This window comes from Ictidomys tridecemlineatus, chromosome 9 (genome assembly GCF_052094955.1).
Source record: "Ictidomys tridecemlineatus isolate mIctTri1 chromosome 9, mIctTri1.hap1, whole genome shotgun sequence".
NCBI classification, from domain to species: domain Eukaryota; kingdom Metazoa; phylum Chordata; class Mammalia; order Rodentia; family Sciuridae; genus Ictidomys; species Ictidomys tridecemlineatus.
Window position 1 is genome coordinate 95,205,929 of NC_135485.1, and position 25,437 is coordinate 95,231,365.

General features: G+C 37.6%; 1 protein-coding gene across 2 annotated transcripts; it reads right to left on the reverse strand.

Annotated features, from left to right (window-relative positions):
• Positions 1-21,290: 21,290 nt before the first annotated feature.
• Rpl34 (ribosomal protein L34) lies at positions 21,291-24,849 on the reverse strand. Of its 2 annotated transcripts, none has more exons than XM_005340783.5 (5): positions 24,774-24,849; positions 23,235-23,308; positions 23,054-23,153; positions 22,641-22,744; positions 21,291-21,417 (listed from the first exon to the last, which is right to left on the reverse strand). In XM_005340783.5, the coding sequence occupies exons 2-5, from the start codon at positions 23,297-23,299 to the stop codon at positions 21,333-21,335; spliced, it is 354 nt and encodes a 117-aa protein (XP_005340840.1). In that variant the 5' UTR covers positions 23,300-23,308; positions 24,774-24,849; the 3' UTR covers positions 21,291-21,332. The 2 variants fall into 2 exon arrangements, with proteins under 2 accessions (XP_005340840.1, XP_040148934.1); XM_040293000.2 differs by lacking the exon at positions 24,774-24,849 and adding an exon at positions 24,662-24,745.
• Positions 24,850-25,437: the final 588 nt, after the last annotated feature.

Genomic DNA, 25,437 nt, shown 5'->3' on the forward strand with positions numbered 1-25,437 from the left:
TTCCATTGCTTCTCTAATATGAGCCATCATCTCTTTTCGGGACTATTTTTTACAATCCAAACGGATTAAAAAATAAATGCCAGAGAATTAGTCTTCGGGGATGGCCTAAAGGTATATTTTGGTTATGTTTTTCTTTTTTTATATATATATAATCCTTTAGAATTCTACAAATGTTAATTTCCTTTTGGAGTAAGAGTTTAAAGCAACTAACTATACAAATCTGAAAAAAATTAACATAGTTTTGAGCCAATGTTTCTGAGTTTTGTTTATCAAAGAGCCATAGGTTTTTAATGGGGTGCCATGGATTGGTTCTGCTCTTTTGTTACTCGACTCAATTATTACCCTCTAGCTTTGGTTGCTCTTAGCTAACTTTAAAAAAATCACTAATTTTGAAGTTCTGATGTGTTGATATCATATGTTACTTTTGGAGAACCTGAAGGCTGAGTTTGCTGAAAACACCGGCTTTTCACTTGGGCTTATAGATTGTCCCGTGGTTGAATGGATGGAATGAAAAGTCTTGAAACCTTTGCCTTCATACAGTATCTGTATTCTTTGTTCCCTTTACTGTAGGGTCTGATTCTACTCAACTCTGAACTAGGACTTATTGAACATTTGAGAAATGCCCAAAACTAAAATATAGGGTTAACTTCACCTAGACTTGCCTAGTCTTTTTTCCTACCTTCCTGCCAGCCACCATGACCAGAAACATCAGACCATGAAAAGAGTAAAAAGAGGAAACACCCAAGTTTCTGGTGTTTGAGGAAATAAGACACCACCACCAGAGCGTACACCGTCATGTACCCAAGTTTCTGGTGAATCTCCACTTTTCTCAGAAAAGATGTAAGTGTCCATCCCCTTTAATAGCCTATCCCTCCTTTTTTCTCTTTATTCCTATCCTATGAATATTCCTCTCATTTTTTTTGGCCTATCCCTCTCCCTCATTATTCCTATCCTGTATCTGTAGCACTTCAATCCCTTGAAGTTGAGAAGTGTCTCTCAAATGTTGATTTTTTTCCCATGAGATGAGTCTCTGTACTTGGGTTTAGTAGCAGTAACAAAAACAAAAGTTACAAGTTGGACTGTGTCATTTATAGGGGTCAATGTTCTATAACATGTGAGATATCCTCTCCAAGGTAAAGGGTACTTGCTGTATCTGACTGGTCCTTTCACCAAGGAAGACTCATAATGCTTAGAGAACCCACTTAGGATTTGGGAAGCAACATATACCTCATTTGGTCCTACTATTTTTGACCTATTACTGAGTAATCCAATAAGATTCTAGTTTTAAATGGAACCTGGAACCAGCGAAGATTCTTGGCACTTGGGCCATAAGACCAATCAGATCCAATATTACCTGTAATGTCTTTTTTATATAATGTGATGCATAGGGATGCTCTATGAAGCTTATGACAGCCCATATAAGTGAACCACAGCACAGAGTCCTGCCTTTTGGAATAAATTACGCCATCCTCTACAGGGAAATAATTCCATTTAGAAATATCTTGTCTTACCACTGAGCCTTAGTGGAGATTATTGACCATAGGCAACAGATTACCCAGAAATTTGAACTCTGTATCATTAATTTGGCACTATTGGACCTATCAATCTATAAATGTTGGTGACCACAGTAGCATTCTATCATCAAATGAAAGTGTTATACCCAAGTTCAAGCTGAAGTAGGTCTTGAAGGGACAAGTTGTGTGATTAACAGTCCAATTGGACATGGCCTACATTTCTGCAACATTTCTTCGTTTCCCAACCTATACATACAGAAAATGCCAGTTGACCAAGAAAAAGAGGAGGCCCACTTTACACATAATCCTGCCCAAAGTGCTTTAACTATTTGAAAATAGATAAATTTGCACAAAAGTCTCACTTAGGAGGTGTGAGTACTGAAGGAAAGTAGAAAGGGAAAAATGTTCCTGATGGACAGAATGCTAGCAGCGCAGTTAGTGGTTCACTTTGCCTGTAAAGGATAATAGCAGTTGTGGGTTTATAGTAATTCATGGGCACTGCCTAATCACTTGACTGGATGGTCAGAAATTAGAAGAAACACAATTGGAAAATTATTGAGAAGGTCTATGGAAGTATGTGAGTATAGGTACAAAGACATTTATGCCTCATGTGAGTGCTCACCAAAAGGCAACTTGTGCACAGGATGTTCATAATCAGGTGGACAAGATATCCTACAGAATAGAACATCCAGTGGCAGGTTAGCTACACCAGGCAAGGTCTAGTAGGTGCTTTGATTTTAGTGAAGAAATAACTTAAGAGTAGATATAAATTTTCCTTCCTTACCCACAATGCTGCTTCCCAAAGCACTATTTTATTGACTTATGACCTTATTCTCATTATGATATACAGCATTGCTTCTGGTCAAGGAGCTCATTGCTAGCAAATGAATTTGGATATTGCCTCATGTTTATGAAATTCAATTGGTTTGAGTTTGTGCCCAATCACCTGGAAGTAGCCATGTGGAATGTTTGAATTGAATGACTTTTTTGAAAACCCCGTTATGATGTTTTGAAGCAGGACAGTATCTTCCAAGACATATTATGTGATAAAACCAGAGATCAATATATGATGCTGTTTCTCACATAGGACTTATAAATTCATACATTAATGGTAATACATCCTCTCCTTGTTACTTCTAATAATCCATTAGTAAAATCTTTGCTTCCTATCCTCTACAACTTCGGGCTCTACAGATCTAAAAGTTTTAGTACTAAGGGAGGAACACCAAAGAAACATTAATAAGTAGTTCCATTGAGTTAGGAAGATGAGATTGTCACCTGACCATTTCAAGTGTCTTGATGCCACCAAATCAAAATACAAATAAAATTCAACTGTATTGGCTAGTGAGGTTAAACAGATCAATCGAGAGAAAAGTGGACTTGCCAATACAAAACGGCAGCAAGGAACATTGTGTCTTGAATCTAGGAGATTCTCCCCAGCTGGCTGCCTCTTATTCCCACATCTTGTGATAAAAGTTGAAGAAAAATGATAACAAGCCAAAAACCAAAACAACAAACAAAACACACCATAACTGTTAGTGGTTCAGACCTTTCATGAATTAAGATTTAGGCCACAGCAGCAGAAAGGAAATATGTTTCCAGTTGAGGTTTTTGCTGAGGGTAAAGGAAATATGAAATGAGTACTGCATGAATGTAAGTATCAGCTTTGACCATGTGACCAACTGTGGAAATAAGCACTGTGGTAGTTAATGACTGCTCTTTCTTACTTTGATATGAATATATTTGTGTATAACATTGACCATTTTCCCTCTACCTCCCATTCTTCTACCATATATAATATAAAATTTGCTAGTAGTACCTAAACTACTATTTATATTTTAGTTACTAGATATTGAAGAAGGAATATGACTCATCTAGAAAAGGGATGATTATCAACCAGAGGAGTCTGTTTCCTCTTTGGCAGAAAAAGCATTCTATTTCATTGTTTAAGAGATAGTTACATTATGTTAGGGGAAGTATGATGCCGCTATTGCCCTCATTTGAAAATTACATTAAATGTTATTTTCTTTAAAAAATCCTATATATGGATGACAAGCTGAACTGTACTTATATTTTGTCAATTTAGCTAAACTGGAACTATATTTCCCAGAATCTTTTCAGAATATAGTTCTGATGAATGGGGCCTCCAAGAGACATTATTAGTTGTAAGAGACATTATTCTTAAACTAGGATATAAATCTCTACTTTATCTTTAATAATTTCTTAAACATTGAAAATTCTTGATTGAAAATAGCAGATTATTAAATACATTATGAAGTATCAATATAATGGAATACTATACAGCCACTAAAAGGGCACTGTATGGCTTAGGAAATAAATTTCTCAGCACGAATCATAAATCGCAAGAAGTAAAATCAAGATTCAGTAAATGGGATAGTATCAAATTAAAAAGCTTCACAGCAAAGGAAACAATCAAGAACACAAACAGAGAGCCAACAAAATGAAAGAAAGTCTTTGCCACCTGCACTTCAGATAGAGCATTAATCTCTAGGATATATAAAGAACTCAAAAAACTTAACACCAAAAAAAAAAACCTGATCAATAAATGGGTTAAGGAACTGAACAGATAGTTCACAGATGAAGAAATATTGGTTAACAAATATCTATATTTTTAAAAAAGGTTCAACATCACTGGCAATTAGAGAAATGCAAATTAAAACTACACTGAGATTTCATCTCACTCCAGTCAGAATGGTAATTATTAAAAAAACAAGCAACAAATGTTGGCAAGAATGCTGGTGGAACTGCAAATTGGTGGAACCATTATGGAAAGCAGTATGGATTCCTCAGAAAACTTGGAATGGAACCACTATTTGAACCAGTTATCTTCCTCCTTGGCATATACCCAAAGGACAGAGTCAGCATACTTCAGTGATGTGACCACATTCACAATAGTAAGACATGGAACCAGCCTAGGTGCCCTTCAACAGATGAATGGATAAAGAAAATGTAGTATACACACACAATAGAATGTTACTCAGCCATAAAGAAGAATGAAACTCTGACATTTGCCAGTAAATGGATAGAACTGGAGACTATCATGTTAAGTGAAATAAGCCAATCCCCCAAAACCAGAAGCTGAATGTTCTCTCTGATGTGTGGATGCTGACCACAATGGGGGATTGGGAGGGTGGGAGGAATGGAGATTCACCAGCTGCGAGCGGGAGATGGGAATGAGAAAGACAGTAGGATGAATCAGACATAATCTTCCTATGTCATATATGAATACAAGACCAGTGTAACTACACATCATGTACAACCACAAAAATGGGAAGTTATAAAGTCATACTCCATGTATGTATAATAAGTCCAAATACATTCTACTCTCATGTATAACTAAAAAGAAAAAAGAAAAAATTAATAAAAGAGTACTATAGAAGTTGGGGTATTGTTGTTTGGTTTTCTTAAATGAGTAGGTGTTTGCAAAGGCTTAAAATGAAGAAAATCAGATGACAAAATTGTATGTAGGGTACTGGCTCATTTGTTAGTTGATGAATTTTCCAGGCATCATGCATTGAAAAAAGTCCAAAGGGACATAAAAACGAATGTGCTTATGTGTCGAGATTATAGATTATTTCCCTTCTCTGAAATTGTATATATTAACAAATTTTCTATAACAGACATATATTACTTTTGCAATTTCAATAAAATTTTTAAATGGCACTTTACTGGAAAACAGCAGATATCTCCTTTCTGGTCTTAACACTGGCACATCCGTCTCTCTATCCAGGTATTCACTGCTATGTTCTGTGAGAACAGATTAGAATACTTCCCATGTTTACTTGCATCCAAGAGAGACTGGATGCTCATTAGTAGGAACCATAGACAGTCACCTGTAGTATCAGAACTCAGTGTCTTGATTTCAGAGACACTATCCTTTTTTATTTACCAAATTCCTAGCACTTCTCACAATGCCAGTCCATAGTAGGATTCATTAAATATGAGTCAAATGAATCAATGAATGAGTCCTTGACTTTTCTCTGTCTTTTGATCCTTTAATGTGTCATCTTAACTTTACTTCCTTTACGCTTTTTTAGCCTGTTCCCTCTTCTCTGTCTCTGCCACCACTGATTAGTGCTGACCCACATTGTGTACCTCTAGTTTCTCTACATTTCAGTCAAGGTGCTTTCTCTAAAAAGCTGATCAAATCTTATAATGCCCATCAAAATATGGTTTCTTTGATGCTCACTAGAGAGAAATAAAATAGCTGGATAAGAATTATAATTTTTTTATTGATTGATATTCTCTTTATTCTAATAGCTGCTTTCCATTTTTAAATACTTGCTTCGTGGAAACTGTGGTATACTCCGTAAAGCACTGACCAAATCTCACACACTTTCCTTCTTTCCTCTGCAGAGACAGGGATTCGTGGGTGCATGTAGTAGTGCTTGAGATGGTAACCTTTGCCATTCATTCCTCCATCCCTTCTCCAAGCATTTGCAGAGCATCTAGCAGAGACAAGCTCTGTACTAAGTGCTGGGGGTTCCAAGATAACCAGTGCTGGGGGTTCCAAGACTCCTATAGAGGCTGTTCTGCTAGTCTAGGAAGAATCACATACATAATCAGTGTCAGAACTGACTGAGAAGTGCATCTTGCTAGGGGTTTAGACCAATTTCTTTGAGAAACCCGAGAAGGGAATGATCAATTCTCACAGGTAGGAAAAGGCAGGCTTCCAGAAGAGTCACATTTGAGCTGCGTATTGATGGAGGGGCTGGATTCCTTTGGGATTAGGGGAAAGTTGTCAAGCATGGGACCAGCCTGAGCAGAGGCAGAGAGGGGAAAGGTGGATGACTGTGATGACAGAAGAAAATGGCTGGAGATATGAACTGAAAAGGAAGAAAGAAGTACGATTGGAAGGGGTCTTTCAATGCCTTGATGCATTTAGATTTCATCACCTGGGTAAAAAAGAACCAAGGAAGGATTTTTTAAAAACTGAAACAAACTGTGTGTGTGTGTGTGTGTGTGTGTGTGTGTGTGTGTGTGTGAGAGAGAGAGAGAGAGAGAGAGAGAGAGAGAGAGAGAGAGAACAGAAAGACTTGAGACAGAGACACCTTTTAGGAGCTTAAAGTGCAATTCCAAATGACAGATGGCAAGAGCCTGAGACAGACTATAGGAGGGTGATCTAATAATAATTTTTATTTATAGATAGAATAAGTAGAATTTTATTAAAAAGGATATGGGGCTTGGGTATTATGGAAGATGAGAGCTGAGGTGGAAATGAACTGTAAGAGCTGGCACAGAAAAGGCTTCACCTGGAACCAGAGGAGAATGGCCAGGGTTACGCAGTTCTTCAGTGGATAAGAAAACCACAAAAGATATATCCAGGTATGAATGGACTCATGAAGCTGGGGGCTGGGGCTGGGACTCAGCAGTAACACACTTGTCTGGCATGTGTGAGGCACTGGTTCAAGTCTCAGCACCATGTATAAATAAATAAAATAAAGGTCCATCAATAACTAAAAAAAAATTTTAAAAAAAGAGAGACAAGGTAAAGGCAGAGCTGCTACCCCCCAGGGGCTCTGATTACATGTACTCTCCCTGACCATCACTGCAACCCACACAAGGCCTCTCATAGGGCGTTGCAAGGAGTGGGTGCCAGAGGTTCTGCTATCTGTCTGTTGAGAACTGTCTTTCTAGAAGGACCCTCCAATCAATCCCTTGTTGTAATTGTGGGAGGATAACTGCTGGAACATGGGGAAAAGGTGAACGTTAGAGATCCAGCAGTCAGTGCCACCTGGGTGACAACGGAAGTCATAATAGTAGGTTAATGTGTCTGGACATGAGATGAAGCAGGAATGGTGTTTTGGGTTTTTGTTTGTTTGTTTGTTTGTTTGTTTTTGGAATGGTCACAGATCTCCTTGCAGAGCTGATAAAAGCTATAAACACTCTTCCCAGGAAAATGCCAACACATACCAACCAAATGTATTGTATAATTATAGGAAATTCACAGACTGAAGTTAAAAGAGCAAGAAGAAAGATTGATGTCTATAGAATGACCCACATGGTTAGGAGGATACTGCAGAATAAACCCAGCAAGATCAAAGCAACTGAAGAGCCAACAGAGCAGGGGGGGAGAAGTTGCAGAAGGGAGTTTCCAGCAAGTCTCCAAGAAGCTGTTGGGTTTGACAACTGCCCATCGGTGACTATTAGCCAGAAAATATCAAGACAACAGTATTATAGAGCTTGAAAACAGATGGGATTCTTTACTAAGCACATTTTCACAATTGATGTTCATAAATGTCCAGGGAATTAACTAATTTCAGTAGCACAGAAGTCAGACTGCAGTGGGAAGAAGAAGTGAAGAGGGAATTTAAAGAATAATGATAGTGAATCAGTGTAGGATTTATCCACTCAATACAGCCAGGTATGAATGGATCCCATGAAGAGAGCTGAGATCATAAGAGGGGGTGCAGTTCAGGGTAGTGAGACTTGGGCATGCACAAGATAAGAGAAGAAGACCCTGGAGAGAGAAGGAAACTGTAAGTGAACATGTTTAAGATCAAGGCAAGAGAGTATGAGATGGAGTCCCAAAGAGGTGAAGGTTAACTTGAAAAAGATTTGAGCTATCTTCTAAAGAAAGAGAGCAGAGAGGTTAGAAGCATACAGCAGTCAGCCTTAGAGTGCACTACGCACAGGAATTGTGTTAGGCCATCTTATAGAATCCATCCAGTAGCTCTTTGGAGCAGATGTTATTGATTTCACTCTTCAGATAAGGAAACTGAGGCCTATAAAGATGGGGAATATTTGTAAGTTGACGTAGCCAGAAAATGGCAGAGGCCTGGCCTGCTATCCAAAGTACATGCTTTCATATACATTAAAGTATTGATGTGACAGAGAAGGAGCTGCATAAGTGCACATCTGATAGTTTATATATTTTAAATATTATAAGGCCACTGGGCTGCTGGGATTGAATGAGGACTGAACTAGGGAGAGAGGTAAAGACATAAGACAGACACTATGAAGAATGGGTTGCTATGTAGTAGCATTATGGGCGCAAGTGTTTAAAAAATACATATATATATATATATATATATATGTAGATATATGCATATGCATATCCCACACTATACAGATATTAATTTTTAACATACATATATTTTAGTTGTAGATGGACACAATACTTTTATTTTATTTATTTTTATATGGTGCTAAGGATCAAACCCCAAGTGCCTCACCCATGCTAGGCAAGCGCTCTACCACTGAGCTACAACCCTATTCCCCCAGATATTAATTTTTTAAAGAAAAGTAACTAAAAGATAAGAGAAGAAGACCCTGGAGAGAGAAGGAAACTGTAAGTGAACATGACTAAGATCAAGGCAAGAGAGTATGAGATGGATGTACATTTTTATCTTACCAGTAAAGCTGTTGCAATTCAACTAAATAACTGTCTTTGTGTCCCTCCTGTAATTCCTTTCTGTGGCCACAGCAGGGCAGGAGTTCTCTTCAATAGGAATCAGTCATGCACAGTTTTGCCCTGGTCAAAATTTATTTTTGATACCTTGAGATTTGCAAACTGTATTTACAAGAATGGTAAAAAGGCAAACTTATTTAAAAGACACTTGCCTCAATGCTATGATCAAGTAGTACAATTAAACATTACATAAATGAAAAAGGCTGCTACCCACAGCATTCAAGCATATCTTTAAAATGCAAATGGTTTACCCTTTTAACAATGAAAGAAAGATTTCATCTCGTGAACGCTTAATTTTCAGATGAATAAAATATCAAAACCAAGATTTTTAAAATATCTACTTGCCTTGCAAATCATATAGACTTGTAAATTTATATATATATATATATATATATATATATATAAATATATATATATTTGTCAAGTTTAGTAACTAAATCCAAAGAATTGCTCTTGTTAAGTTTTTAAAAGTATACTTATGAGATTTCTTTTTTCAATACAGAAATCTATAAATAATAAAAAAAAAATGGTCTACAACAGCATCATACAGTTGATCCCTGTTTCTAAAGAAATAAGATGACATGTTTTATAAAATACAAAGGAGAAAAGCATGAAAAGCAAGAACCATCTCCCAGAATCATCTTCTCCTCTTCCCTATTCCTTCTTCCTGAAAGTAACCACTATTAATAGAGTCTCGTGATTGAAGACTATTTTTCCAAGGCATGTTTTACCCCCAGATTAGGAATGGCATTTAAAACAACAGACTTCAATTTCTTCAAAGGAATTTGAACCAAAACCCAGGTTGCAATTTGATTGCACATGTGAAATGTGGCAACAGCCTCAGAACCAAAGGCTTGTACAAATGGCCAGCCATACCACCGCCCTTCCCACAGACACGTTTCAGAACAGCAAGAAATCAAAGGGCCTTCTCACCTCCAGAAATGATCTTTTCAGAGGTAAGGTGCTTGGGGAACATTTAACAACAGCTGCTCCTGCTGTCTGCCAGAAGCCCAGAGAAAAGACTCTTGTCTCCAAGGCTGTCAATTGGGTCCTTTCATACACACTGAAGTCAATTTAACAAAGCAAAACAAAACTATTCTAGCTTAGAAATGACAAAGGACCCTTTAGACATTGATTTGGCCATACTCGTAGACATTGAAGAGAAAAGTATGTTTTATATATATACTGAATGAAATATCTAACTTTTTAAGAATGTTGTAAAATATTTCCATATGTACATTATATCAAAGTACTTTCCCTCCAGTTCAGTTGAAAGGAAATACCCAGAGCATTAGGCCCATCAGAATAGATGTCTCCAGTTGTGGTTTTCAGATGCCCTAACACACTTCTGCCCAGAGCTAATCAAATACAGCTTGGCACTTCAGCCTGCATGGGGTGGCGGGCATACACACACACACACACACACACACACACACACACACACACACACACACACACGATTCCTTACAAAGAGAAAAAAAGTATTTTTGGTAAAACATGATATAGGAGGATATCAGTTGACTTTTTAGTTTATTATGAACATTATCACTTCTCTTTAATCATTCAAAATGAGAAGGCTTCATCCTGATCATGTTGATGCACTTTGTTCTCCACAAGTATGTAAGAAGGCAGTCTGGCGCTAGAAGCATGAAAGAGAACTGCTGAGTGCCCCACCGCAGGCCATGCACACTCTGATAGGGACAACATAGGCTATTTCATTGACCCACAAAACCTCTGAAGTCCTGCTTATTATCTTAGTTTTTATAGGTGAGGTGACTGAAGACATAGAGAAGCTAAGAAACTTGCTTTGGTTGGCTTAGGGCTAACTAAATGCTTAATGGAAAACCGACAATGAAATCCGTTACGTATCTAGCTCCAAATCACACACATTTTCCACCATATCTTTGTGAAAGGGTATTTCAGGATCCATCTTGGGGAGAATCAGTCGTGAGATTCTGTTAAAACGAAGGTTTGGGGCCCAACTTTCAGAAATTCTGATGGAGGAGGTCTTTGGTAGGGCTTGGGAATCTGAATTTTAATAAGCTCCCCAGCCTATTCCTAAATGAATCTAAAATATAAGAACCACTATATCATCAACTCAGGTTTTTGAAACAGAAAAGGAAACTTTGGATGGCAAATCTCATCTGGGTCTGTAGTGTCTATTTTTGAGATCTTGCAATCACAGTGTGTTATTCATTGCTGGTCCTGTCTCTTACATTACCTGTCAACTTTGCATTTTTATTGAATAGGGTGACACTTGACTCTGAAGACATCAAGATACCAGCTTAATTTGTACAATGTTTCTTTAGTAGAAGTAAATCTATCAACCCACCATCAGGTCTTATAAAACTAAAAATACAAATAGTCCTTGAGGGAACACATTGACTCATATTCACATGATGGTTGGTGGCAGATGTGTTCTGAGATTATGTTTTAAAGAGAGATAAGAAAGGAACCAGAGGTAACATAAATTAATTATCTACCAGGTGGCAGGCATATTTAATCTTTATATCAATCTTGGAAGATAAGTAATTTTTATTCCCATTTAGGGCTTTATAAGACATAGATTTAGAGAATTTAATTCACTTCGCAAGGCCACATAAGGATTAAGCAGTGGAGCCTACACTTTGCCCACTACACCAAACCATATACCTGCATCTGTGGTTTGGTGTAGTGGGCAAAGTGCCAGGAAGAGACACTGGAGGGATGTGAGACTTTGTATACTCCAGAAATTCTTCTCAGGATCAGTGTCGGCATAGTGCCTGGTACACACATAATGTACAGTTAATGTTTGTTGAATGAATTAATGTGAATTCTTCAAACCATCAAAGGGAACTTTCTAAATGCTAATGGGCTTAAAACCCTTTGATGTTTTCCCAATTGGCCATAGTAGTGGTTCACAAACTTGTTCAGAAAGCAAAGCACTTAGAAATCATGATGCTCTTGGCAGAGCATGATAGACTTATATATTATGCTACAAACTAATTTATTATTAATCAGATCTTATGCAAACAATTTCTAGCACTAAAGATTTAAGAAAAAAAATGTAAATCAGCATATTCTCCCATACATTTACATTTTTTTGAAAACTTGGGAATCTCAGATTACCTTACAGAAGATCAAAGTTTCATGGATTGTTATTAGTTTTCCCCCCAAATGTCGAATTTCTTCAGATTAACATTCATAAGAAAAATATAAGCTCTCCTGGTTTTACATAGTGGCTACATTCCTGGAAATTTCAGTATTTATTAAAGCCATGCCAAAAATATTTTGTGTTTTATTTAAATGGAGTTTACCAAGACTTAGGTAATGATAAACAGGCTTTCCACATACATAAAAATTTGACTGGATATTAGAAAATCATGTAGGATTCAGTATGATTTTTCAGCAGGACTGACCTATACATTACATCAATGCCCCAGCTTTTCCCAAGTGCTTCATAGCTGCTATCCTAGCTCTTGCCATTGATTTAAGTGAATCTACCAAGAGTCCTAAGTTACCAAGTTAAATGGCTAGCCTAGAGCACCTAGAGGGCAGTGGTGGTACCATATCAGTCCTTGTAGTTCTAGCCAGTGCCTCAAGCATAGCAGATACCAAATTCATTAGCAGAACCAAAAAAAAAAAAAAAAAAAGAATCAATGAATGGAAGACTTTGGAGATCACAGTTAATCTCTCAAAAACAAGTGACTTACCCAACAAACCTGAAATAGTGGCAGAATTGACTCTATGGTCCAGGCTTCTGAGCTTCAATTATAACTCTATTCTCACTATAATAGGAATTTTCAGATTGGGGGAATTCAAACTCTTGGGGTGCCTTTAACTTCCAAGGTTATCTGGGGATGTTCCAAGGGTCCCAGTGCATTGTTAGTTTCAAGGAACACAATTTATAGATTATCAACTTCCATATGTTCTCTTTATTAACATTGATCATCCCAAGAAGGTGTCATGTCAATTTTTTTTACGTCCCTTTCATCACTCCACTTTTCTTCCATTTTACAAAAGAAAGGGACCCTCAAACCCATCTAATGTTCCTGATACATTGACCAGCTTGAGCACAAAAATGGAAAATTTCACATATGAGATCAGCATAACCTCTTTCAAACAAAGCACTTCGGATGGCTTCCCATACACTCCAGACTTGCCCTCAACGTTCTTCAGGAGTCAGCCAAAATCTTATATCTAACCATGTAAATGGTATAAATCAACCTAACAAATTGTTCTACAAAATATATTCTATGTCCTGGTGCAGTAGCACATGCTTGAAATCCCAGCAACTCAGGAGACTGAGGGAGGAAGATCACAGTACGAGGAACTTCAGCAACTTCGAGATGTCCTAAGCAATATAGCAAGACACTTTCTCAAAATAAATAAAAAATAAAAAGGGGTGGAATGGAGCTCAGTGTTACAGCATTCCTGGGTTCAATCCTCAGTACTACAAAAACAAAACAAAAATATGTTTATGTCCTGCCACTTTGACAGGCAATAGGTCTTAATGGCCAGTTTGACATTAGAATTCTAGGGCTCTTCAAATTTCCCTGCCCAGACATGTTGATTCAGGAGACCTGTTCCTTGCCCTGCCCCCACTTTTCCAGAACTCTGACTTTGCTGAGTAGGCCTCATGTGTAGGTGGGTGGACAACTCAGCACACACACCAAACCTCCTTGACATCCCCTCAAACGTACTCAGACTTGGGGTGCATACATCAATGGCATAGTCCTCTCTTAAGAGATGGTCAAGGAAGAGGAATGCCCCCTTGCGAGTGGGGTTGGGGTGCTTTGAAGTGTGTGTGTGTGACGGGGAGGGGTTTCAGGCCTTATGTCTAAAAGGGGAACCCACAAAGTTATCAATCCTTGGTCTCCTGGACTCTGTTTGGAGTGGAGTATTAGCAGGAGAAAGCCAAAGCAGGGCCCTCTAGAGCATGGCTCCCAGAGCCCATCTTTCCCAGGCTTGATGGTCATACTGGCCCTAACAGGGAATCTGAGGACCAGTAGGACCTGCACCCTGCGAGCTCCCTGACCTTATTTCTACTCTCTCCCTTTGCTTCGGTCACATGATACCCTCCTGTCTCCAGCCTACTCTCTGCTTGGAAAACTCCAGATATCTTCACTGCTCCTTCACAGCCTCATGTCTTTGCTTCAATGGCCCCTTCTCAGGGAAGCCTATGTAAATTGCCACTCCATACTTGAAGCCTGCATTCTATCTAATTCTCACTATAGCATTTATTGGTTGTATTGTGTATTTTATTAATTTATATAGTCACTTATTTTCTCATTTTGTCAGTCCTCACTGAGATGAAATCTCTACTAAGGCAGGGTTATTTGTCTAATTTGTTCATCCCAGTGCCTAAAATAGTACTTCATACAGTCAATGAATTATAAATAATGCTGTGAAGAAATAAAACACCAGGGACTGGGCTTTGTGCCTTCCCATGTCTTTCACATAGGGATGAGTAAGGCATTGGGGCAGGTTATCTGCACACAATGGGGACCCTCTGAATGCATAGAACAAAGTGGGAGGTAATGATGATAATTTTCATTCAGTATCTTTACCTTCTTCATCTCTCCTAATGGTCAATGGATCATCCCTTTGAGAATGAAGCAAAGAACACAGTTGAAGAGGCAACACTGCCTTACTCTATCCATGGAACAAATGGGGATAAGACTCTGCCTCTTTCTCTCTTAGAAATGAAACAATGAATCACCAATCAGGAAAGGACTTTTAACATAAAAACACACAACTTTGAAATTCTATGGAAAAAATGGCATGGCCACAAACAAAAGAAAATGGAATATAAGACTTCCAACTGTTTCAAGAGTCAATTCCTGTCTTTAAAAATGGCTGTTATGTCTGTTAGTCAATATATTAAGAAGTTGATGGAATAGTTTTTTTTCTCTTTTTACTGGCACTGCCGGCATTACTGGCTGGGTTCCACAGGTATTCTTTTCTATCCTATGTTCAAAGCACCTGAATTTCTGTGTCCCTATGATTTTGATACTGAATTTCAGTGAATTCTGTCACTCACCTTGCTGGGAAGCAGTATTCCTGGCCACTTGAATCCTGAGCAACAGAGCAACTGGAAATTGCACCCTTCCTCTACCCCACCATCTTTCCTCTCCCTCAAATAAGTTTAAAAGCCAATCAAAATATTTTGCCTGTTTAACTGGAAGAGGTATGGAATCCTGAGATGAAGGTGTCCATCCCATGGGTTCTTACAGCAATGTGCTGGGTTCAAATTCCCACGTGGATAACTCACCCAAAGGTGGACCCAAATGATACTTTCTCTTCAAGTGCTGGCCTAATTTGTGACTTTGTTATGACCACATAGTTTTCTTTAAAATTATGAAGACATAGGTTTTCTTTAAAATAAAATAAAATTTTTTTTTAAATGATGAAAACATTCATTTTGTTGGAAATGACATTCTTTGTTAAGGATTAAATAAATCCCTAATGAAAAGTTTTAGATGATTGTCTAAAAATAAGTGAAGGTCTGTATACTTTTTAAGATTATTTAAGGGATATGCAGGTAAAAAGATGTAAAGATCATTGCACTGTACCACTGTTTTAATGGTATAGTGCTCTGTAAAAAATCATGTCAAGGCTGGGTGCAGTGACACAGGCCTGTAATCCCAGCTACTAAGCATTCAGAAGAGGATTGCAATTTGACGCCAGCCTGAGAAAGTTAAGGAAACCCTGTCTCAAAAAAGTGCTGGGTATGTAGCTCAGTGGTAGAGTACCCCTGGGTTTAATCCCTAGTAAACACACACACACACACATACATTCATCTCACCTCAAAATGTTGTGAAAATTTTTTTAAAAATCCTTTTATTTTTTACCATCACCAATTGGACTGATTAGATTAAACAAGACAATTTTATGCAGTTGCAGTAAAATGGCAGCTGTGGCTATAAGATCATTGAGAACAAGAGAGGCCCATAAACTGTGAAGTGAGTGCCAAAACTGATAACAGTTTTTATAAATAAATCTTTATTGGAACATAGTCATGCCTGTTCATTTATGTACTGTTAATGCCTACTTTTACTCTATAAATGCAAAATTGAGAGACAGTTTGGTCTGTTATGGTTTGGATGAGCAAAACTTCTGTGTTAAAGCAGAAATGGTCTGAGGTAAAATTATTGGATTGAGAGGTGAAACCTAAGCACAACATCCTAGTGTGAATTGGAGATGGCTGGAGGAGGTAGGTCACAGGGGTATTCCCTGGTATTTTCCCTGTGGCCATTCACTCCTCTTTCTCTACTTCGTGGCTACCATGAAGTATGCAGCTTTCTTTTGCCCTGCCCTTCCACCATGATGGTGGGCAGAAGCCTCAATTCAGGCCCAGAGAAATGGACTCAGCCTCCCATAAACTAAACTTCTGAAACTGTAAGCCCAAAATAAACTCGGTCTTGTTGGGTATTTTGATCACAGCCAAGAAAAGCTGACTTAACAGTCTGCAAAGTCTTTATTCAACTTTAAGATGCAGTAATTTTTGATTTTTCCACAAGATCGTTTGTTCATTAGGCATGTCAGGCTGTAAACTTATGTCCAACCCTAAAGAGAAAGAGTTTAGAAAGCAAATCCCTTAGGCTATTTGCACAGGCCTAGGAATATAGAAACCAAATAAATATCAGGGGAATTCTGTCAATACATTTGATCCTTTTCCTTTTTAATAGTGTAGTAAGCTGGTGCCTAAATTATCCAGGGCATTGTATAATTTAAATATTCCCTAATGCAGGGGAGAATTTCTTTGGTCTGAGATGAACAGTTGGGAAAGCTTTTCTTTCACTGGCCTCCCTTAGGATGGATAAAGTGGAATAGATCTTCTGGCCCTGGGGCAATGTTGGTACATTAAAACTTATGTGTTGACAGCGATACTCTTTCTCAGTGATTAAAAATTTGTTCACACATTTCTGATTTACTTGGCTTTAAATACTGAGTGAATTGGGTTATAATAACTAATTTTTTCACAAGTTATTTCTTAACTTTGGCATTTGCCTGTGTTAGTTCCTGTGTCTGAAATGTTCTGCCTACTTGTCATCCTGCTAACCACCACTTATCCTTGCTCTGAGCTTAAACACTGCTTCCTCAGAAAATCCCACTGTAACTCCCTATTAAATTCCTTTTATAATGTTTCACAGCACAGTGAATTTTCCCTACATGACTTTTATTCCAGTGCATGCAATTAAAAATGTTTCTGTGTTCCTCATTTGATATTGTCTCCCCTATGTACCATGAGGCAAGGGAAGAACCTAGTCCACTTTGTTAGTTACTATATTAATATTTATCCAGCTGGTGCGGTGGCTCATGTCTGTAATTCTGGCAACTTGGGAGGTAGAGGTAGGAGGATCATAAATTTGAGGACAGCGTCAGCACCTTAGCAAGAACCTGTCTCAGAATAAAAAAAGACAAAAAGGACAGGATGTAACTCATTGAGTTCAATCACAAATACTGCAAAATAATAATAATAATAATTATTAATTATAATAATTATTATTTATCCAGTAGCAGTTTCTGGCACATGGTGGTTTCTATTATTTGTTAAGTGAATGAATGAAAGCTAAGGCAAATTACTAAAGAATGCAAATGAATGGCAAAATATTTATACAATCCTTCAAGTTAACCAGAAATATTTAAGAAAACTTACTAAAAATGATTGAATAAATATTTTGGAAACCAGAAAGCATCTTTTGATACAGTATTATGATGGACCTTACCCTTTTAGAAATTATTATAGATTTAAGTGCTTATGTCCCTGCAAAATTTGTTTTAATCCTCATCTCCAATGGATGGTATTAGGAGGTGGAATGTTGGGGAGGCAATTAAGAAGGGTGGAGCCTTCATGATGTGATTAGTGCTCTTATAAGATGAAACTCAGATGTTCTTTCTCTTCATTATATGAGAATACAGCAAAAAGATAGCTATCTGGAAACCAGGAATAATGCTCTCTTCAGATACTAGATCTACTGACACCTTGACTTTGGATTTCCCAGTCTCCACAATTGTGAGAAATAAATGTTTCTTGTTTAAATCACCCAGTCTGTGGTAATTGTTACAGCAGTCCAAACTAAAAGAAATAAAACTCATGAAGATAGTGTTAGCCTTTCTATTCCAGTTTAAAACAGAGTTTATCCCATTTACTTCTCATTTTTTAAAGAGATAAAACTTTGCAAGACTTTTGTTTTCCCCTACATTCACACATACAGAACTTGTCACCTACACAGGATTCAACAAAAGGTTCATTCTGGATTTTATAAAATCAAACTCCGATTATTTACAGAACCAAAGAATTAATAAGCATTTATTATAATAAAATCAAACTCAGATTATTTACAGAATCAAAGAATTAATAAGCATTTATTATAAATTTTTGAAAATGCAAATCATCATTAAACAAGTACCAGATATACATCAGAATTTCAATAGCATTCTGTGCAAATTAATAGTCTGTAATTTGAGTAAAGTCCAGTGGCGTGCCAGGATTTAATTTTTCAGCTCCCATGAAAAAAAAAATAGATTTTGAGGCATTTGCAAATTCCCCAGATGTAAATAATCTTACCACAATTTTTTTTTAATTTTATTTTTAATATTTATTTTTTAGTTCTCGGCGGACACAACATCTTTGTTGGTATGTGGTGCTGAGGATCGAACCCGGGCCGCACGCACACCAGGCGAGCGTGCTACCAGTTGAGCCACATCCCCAGCCCCTTACCACAATTTTAGCACTGTAAAGAGATGCACACAATTGGTCCTCACAAGCCAGGATGAGGTAGCTCCAGCATAACTCTTGTTCTAGTGATAATTTATAATTATGGAATAATTGTTACCTGAAATAGTAATCTGCCTTAGAGAATACTTGTAATATTCAGAACTATATCACCATATTACTCAGCAAAGATTGTGTACGATTTTAACTTTTTGGTACCAGGGGCTCTTAGCCATACTTTTAGCCCTTTATTTTTTGAGACAAGGCCTGAGATTGGCTTTGAACTGGTGATCCTCCTGTCTCAGCCTTCCAAGACACTGGGATTACAGGCATGTGCCACCAAAAATTTTGTTTTTTTAAAAATTAATTTTTCTAGTACTGGGGCTTGAACCCAGGGGTACTCTATCTCTGAGCTACATCCCCAGCCCTTTTTAAAAAAATTTTGATAGGGTGTCTCACTAAGTTGCTGAGGCTGGCCTCAAACTTGCAATCCTCCTGCCTCTCCCTCCCATTTTTCTGGGATTACAGGCATGTACCACCATGTAAGATTTTAGTTGGTTTGGTAAGATGCATAGCTCATAACCAAAGTTGGACATAGCCCTGACTATAAAACTTTTGGGAGCCCAAGCTCTTAATCATTAGAATAAAAATGATAAATGTTATTACTGAAAACAAAATCTAACTTATTAACATATGGAGATTTTCTGCTTTTAAGGGTAACAGGCCATTCAACCTTCTAATAGAATTTATAAGCAAGCAATTCAATGGAAGGAGAAATTCTAGACATTTAAAAAGAAAACCACTGACTACATTCACATGTCTTGTCAGGAACCTGTCAAGATTACTTTGTCACACACAGAACTGGATTCAATAAAGTCTGCATTTAAAAAAAAATCAAAACCCAGCAGTTATAGAGCCCATTTTGCTGTCTTGGACAGAATTGGTCCTGTTTTCTTTCATTTTCCAAGTACTGTACTTCAATACCAGTTTATGGGTTTAAAAAAAAAGTAATCATCATTAAATGAAATAATTATCTAAGAATGATCCTAAATTTTAAGAGAAAAACTGAAAATAGCTCAAATGTTTGAAAGAAAGGGAATATTTAAATTATGGTACATGGATTTGATGGCATAGCCACTGAAGTAATTTTTCAAAACAATCTCAGGGCTTGTGTGTGAGGGGGGGGAAGGGTTGAGGATTTATACAGTATGCTTTCAATTTTGATGTATAATATCTACCTTATGCTGTGGGGAAAAAAAAAGGGAGGGAAAACATCTATTAAAATTATCTGAGTATTAAAATTAAATGAGATTCTTTTCATTGCTTTCTCATACTTTCCAAATTGTTTGCAAAGATGTTTAATTCTTTGAAAAGTATGTATGCTTTAGCTTCTCAAATTTCTTAGTTAACCCACTTCTTATTTTGCTGAAACTTGATAGTCCCCACCAGTTAAGAGCCTGTGTTTAGTCATGCTGTACCAAACTTGGGAGAAGTGGAGAGGCAAGAAAAAAGAACCTGGACCAGCAAGAACTTTTTATATTGAGCCGGCAAATTGAGGCTTTCTCCTTTGTAGCTATCTTTGAAAAATTACCTCAAGCCTTGTAAAAAACTAGTCAACAGAGCAATCAGTAAGTAATCCATTTTAAGTTTTAGGGCTCACTGTTGTTTTAACTCTTTGACCAACAACTACCTCGGGGAGCAAAATACCTTGCTACAGAACAATATACAAGCCTGTCATGGGAATACGTGAGATTAATCTACTCTAGAGGTCAAAAGCTTTTTTTATTATGCTCCTATCTAAAGAATCTCACTCTTAATACTGCAATTAAACATTATAAAAGACAATTCCATTAACCTGAATGCTTAACAATTCTCAGAACAGATTTGGGAGGAAACCTAATAAATCTCAATGTCCATCAATAGATATTAAGGGTCTTATCTATCATTTCAGCTAAGGCATTTGTCAGGGAACCCACAGCATCTTAAATTACTAAATTAAATTTTAAATTACACCATCAGCAAAAAGCCTTGCAATAGGTTCAAAATTTTCTGGCTGTGCACAAGCTCTTCCTGTTTCAATTGTAAAATGGCGACAATCAAGTTGTCACAGGGTTGTCAGAAACAATATTATGTAGTTACCAGAAGAAAATAAAAGTTCTGTATTTTAATGCTCTGACCTGGACCACAAATCCAATAAAAATCAAACTTTCAATTTCACTACACTCACGCCCTAAGGTTTTATATACAGTAGGAGTCCAGTACTTGTTAAAGGAGTTAAGACACCATTGCTGAATTGAACTAAGGATTTAGAAGTGTATGGTGTAAAAATGTTCCATTCCAAGTAACTTGATGATCCGAGTTTCTGACTAGGTTATGTAAAAAAGACATGCTATGAAAAACTATCAAGGTGGCATCAAGGCTTGAACAGGATGATTTTCCCTAAACCACTCCTATGCTTGAGAAAAGGCATCTGTGTGGCAAAATAGTAGCTAGAGTTGCCATCAAAAAATTATAGCAATTAGTAATCTTCAATTATTTTTTCCTTTAGAAAAATTAAATCAACTAAAATCATAGGGGGTCTCAAATAATGTAGAAAGCAATCCTGTATACTAAAACATAACAAAACACAAACAACACAGAACAAGCCTTTTGACTTTTTATTACTCAAAGAAGCTTCATTTTTTTTTTATTTAGCTTTCTGACTCTGTGCTTGTGCCTTCAACACTTTCACAACGATTTTCTGTTCCTCAATAAGGAAAGCACGCTTGATCCTAGAAAGAAAAATATTTTATGAATAGTCTCCAAAATATGAAAGTAAAGCCATCAAGGAACCTGGAAAAACAAGTCATTCTGGGCTTGGGGTTGTAGCTTAGTGGTGGAGTGCTTGCCCTGCACATGTGAGGAACTGGATTTGATCCTTTGCACCACATAAAAATAAGCAAAATAAAGATAGAGTCCATCTAAAACTAAGAAAACATTAAAAACAAAACATGTAATTCTATAATTCCATGCAAGTCATATTATCTGCCCTCCTCTTCTGAGTCATGATCAACTTATAAAATCATAACCACGAGACCACCCCACCACTTACAATTTCTTAATTATTGGGATTCAAGACACATGGATATTACTTCATTAGCAAAATATCTTAGAATGTTCTAGTCATGTTATTGCAAGTTTTCAGTAAAAATCAGCTATGAGCTAGAACTAAAAATAAGGGGTAAAAGAGCTAGGCCTGAGAATTTATCTTAATGTGCCCATATAATTAGATTCAATAAAGTTTACTAGTAAAAAGCCAATCAACTCTAGCTTGAAGCTCGTGACTTAGCTCATAGTTTTATGTTTTCCTTCCACTGAGGTCTTCTTTGGAGGCAATTTAATGAAACCAGTAGGGTTAAGATTAAAGGTCTTAAAAAAAAATCTGGACTCAGTCTTCACTTTGTCATTTACTGGCTATGTGAATTTAACACCTGGACTAATACACATTGACAACATAAACTTCAATACTACAATTCTTTCCTATAACTAAAGACCCAGCCCTCTATATTTCCTCTCCCCACAGCCTCCTAGCCATTCAGCCATCAGGTCATTTCCTCACCCTTTGCAAAGAGAAACTCTACCTTCCAAATACCCATCTTTTGTTGATCCAATGACTTCACCATCACCATGCTTTAATTTGTTATAGCACACCAAAGGAGTCTCTGCACTGCTCAAAATGCATAAATTCCCGTTTTTAAGAACTAAGCAGAAAACCTGCCTTTTATCCTGTAAAATCCTTCACAGTTCTACTTTTCCATTCTTTTCTTACCTGCCTCCCTTATAAAACTGCAATTTTTAAATTTCTGTATCTAGCATTAAGTATTCCTGAGCTTTGAACTTGTTTAAAATGAGTTATTTTTTTATCAGTCTTCTAACAACAACTAGCAAACAGGTAGTACACTCACATATATATATTTGCCAAAAAAAGTCCATTTGATTTAAACATTTCACTTACCTGTCACGAACACATTTAGCACACATGGAACCACCATAGGCCCTGCTGACATGTTTTTTTGTTTTAGACAATCTCATAAGAACTTTAGGCCTCACAGCACGAACCTGCATAAGGCAAATACTGAAATTATCTTATGATACTAATAACTTTGCCCAGTTATGATAGGTGGTAACTTCAAATGTAAACTAGGTTACAAAGGGAAATGGTGTACCAACATATTTCAAAGGACATTTTATCACATTTTCCATATTGGTTTAAAAAAAAGCGTTCTGGGCTGATTTGGATCTTAGAGGGTTAGCAATTCTCAAATCATCTTAGTGGTGCCCTTTCCTTCACTCATTTTCTTATCAAGGGATTAATGCACAAAAGTTAAACCCTTACTATATGTTGTTCATGGCAGAAGCGTCACTTACCCCTCTAAGTCTGCCTGGGCACACACCACATGCAGATTTTGGTGCTTTCCCAACCTTCTTTGTATAAAGATAAACAATTCTATTACCAGGGGTTCGAGACCTAGAAAGTGAGATAATAGTAAACAGTTCAGATTCAGTGAAGTAAATGACAATATGTATTTTAAATTTTGGAAATACTTACAGCCTGGTTTTGTTAGAGGCTGTGTTGTAGGAAAGCCTACGACGGTATGTCAAACGTTGAACCATTCTGAGTGCCTAAATTAAAAATTAATAAAATCAAGTTTTGTCATTACAAACACAATTCAAAGCTCAAAGCATCATCACATAATTTATGTCATCCATATGTGCATATACACAGGTACACATTTATAAGTAATACCTTTATATTAAGATTTTTTAAAAAAACTGTATTCCATTTATTTACTTATTTTTATGTGACACTGAGGATGGAACCCAGGGCCTTGCACAAGCCATGCTACTGCTCTACAGCTGAGCCATAACCCCAGCTTCAAGATATTTTAAAAGACTTTACATTAAAGAGAAAATGAATGTCACTTCTCCTACTGATAAATCAAATGTGGCACTTCATTAAAATTTTGGTTAACAGGCTCCTTCTTCAAAGAGCCAGATTTTGTTAGGAGTGGTGTCCAGAAATGTAGCACCTGGTAATGTAATGCACCAGAAAAGTAGCATCTGTAGGAGTTAAATAAAGAGAAAAGTGACCCCTTAAAGTTGAACCCTTAGCTGTTCCATTCAATGGCAAACATACTGAAAAGAGTTTGAATTTTTTTCCTCTAAAATGGGATATTTTACCTAGTTTAGAAAGCTGTCATTAAGATTAAATGAAAAACTATTTTCCCCAACAGTGCCTGGCACATATTAAGATGCATTCAGGGTTCTAGGTCTTGCCCCAAAGCAGCATTTTAGTCAAGAAAACCTGCCTTTCTTTGGTTTTCGGTGTATTTGGACTATGGCACCACTTTCCCCCTCCATTTATAAAATGGAATTGCGACTTGATGTTGTTACTTAGCAAATCGGCCATACAACATACAAACGACTTCATTTGGGAATGAACTATTCCAATTAACAAAAAGCGTAAGAAAAACCATCTCAATCTTTGTAACCGCTTCACCACAGAATTGTGAAGTGCCTTTGATGTCATAACCCGCTTACTAACACTACACTAACAAGCAGCCATCAGACACCGATACGGACTCAGAAGGCCACTGAGCCCCAAGAAGCCACTAATTCTTTTTCATCTACAAAACCAACACGAAAAACTCCCTTTAACACGTTTTCTCTCCCTTGCTATCGCCGAAAACAGAAGCTGGCATTGAAGCAACTATCCCAAACTGCCAGGTTCCTCTCCCTCCCCAAGCAGGGCGTCTACCGCCGAGATACTAAAACGAGGGTGTTATGATCTAAAAATGCTCGACGACTTCCCTGACTCAATCAACGCAGCCACCACTGGTTTGTGCCTCCAAATGCCGCACTACCAAGGTAGAGTTCCGGCTCCTCGCTTCCTCGGAAGGGCAGCCAGGATTGACGGTTTTTCGAAGATAAAGTACAGGACCTTTTCACCAACAGCCTCCCTGTTACGCCCCTTACCCTCACGCCAATTCAAAGAACTATTCCTAAGAGCTCCCTGCTCCCGCAATTTCTCGGATGGCGGCCGATTATACAGGGCGTAAATACACAGAGAAAAAATAAGACACCATACCTCTAAACACCGTCCCCGGAAGAGGAAGAAGAAAGCGACGGAGAGTTCAAAAGTCAAATTCGAATGCGCAAGACAGGAAGTGGCGTTAGAACCAGCGGCGTGACGGTAAGAATGCCGCCATGTTGTACGGAAGCCGACGCATCTCCCTTAGTAGGCGGGGACGCATATCGTCACCGCCCTAAACCGAGGCGGCAGTGGGTGGGGAAATTCCCTAACCGTGTATAGCAACGCTGCACCGAAATGTTTGGGAATGGTTATGGAAGCATACACTAATGACAGAGGAACCCAGACGGACCGAGGCGGGACAAAGTCAACTTCCTTCATTTTCACGGGCTCTACGACTTGTTTAACCTGAAGAGCCGCGATCTCTGGAGTTAGACCTGGATTTAAATCCTGACACCTCATTAGATGACCTTCGAGGACCTTCCAGTCTTTTTGTCACTTGTTCAGGGTACAAGCTTTAGAAACAAATTAGAGTGTTAAGCCAGTATCTGTTAATTACTAGCTATGTTTCTTTGGCCAAGCCCTTAAATCTTTAAAAGGAAGATATTAGTAACTACCCTGCAGTGTTATGTCATGATCAAAGGCATCCTGAAAGTCCAAGCACTTAACACAGGGTCTTACAGAGAGTTAGTGCTCAATAAATGGTGACTAATCTTGTGAT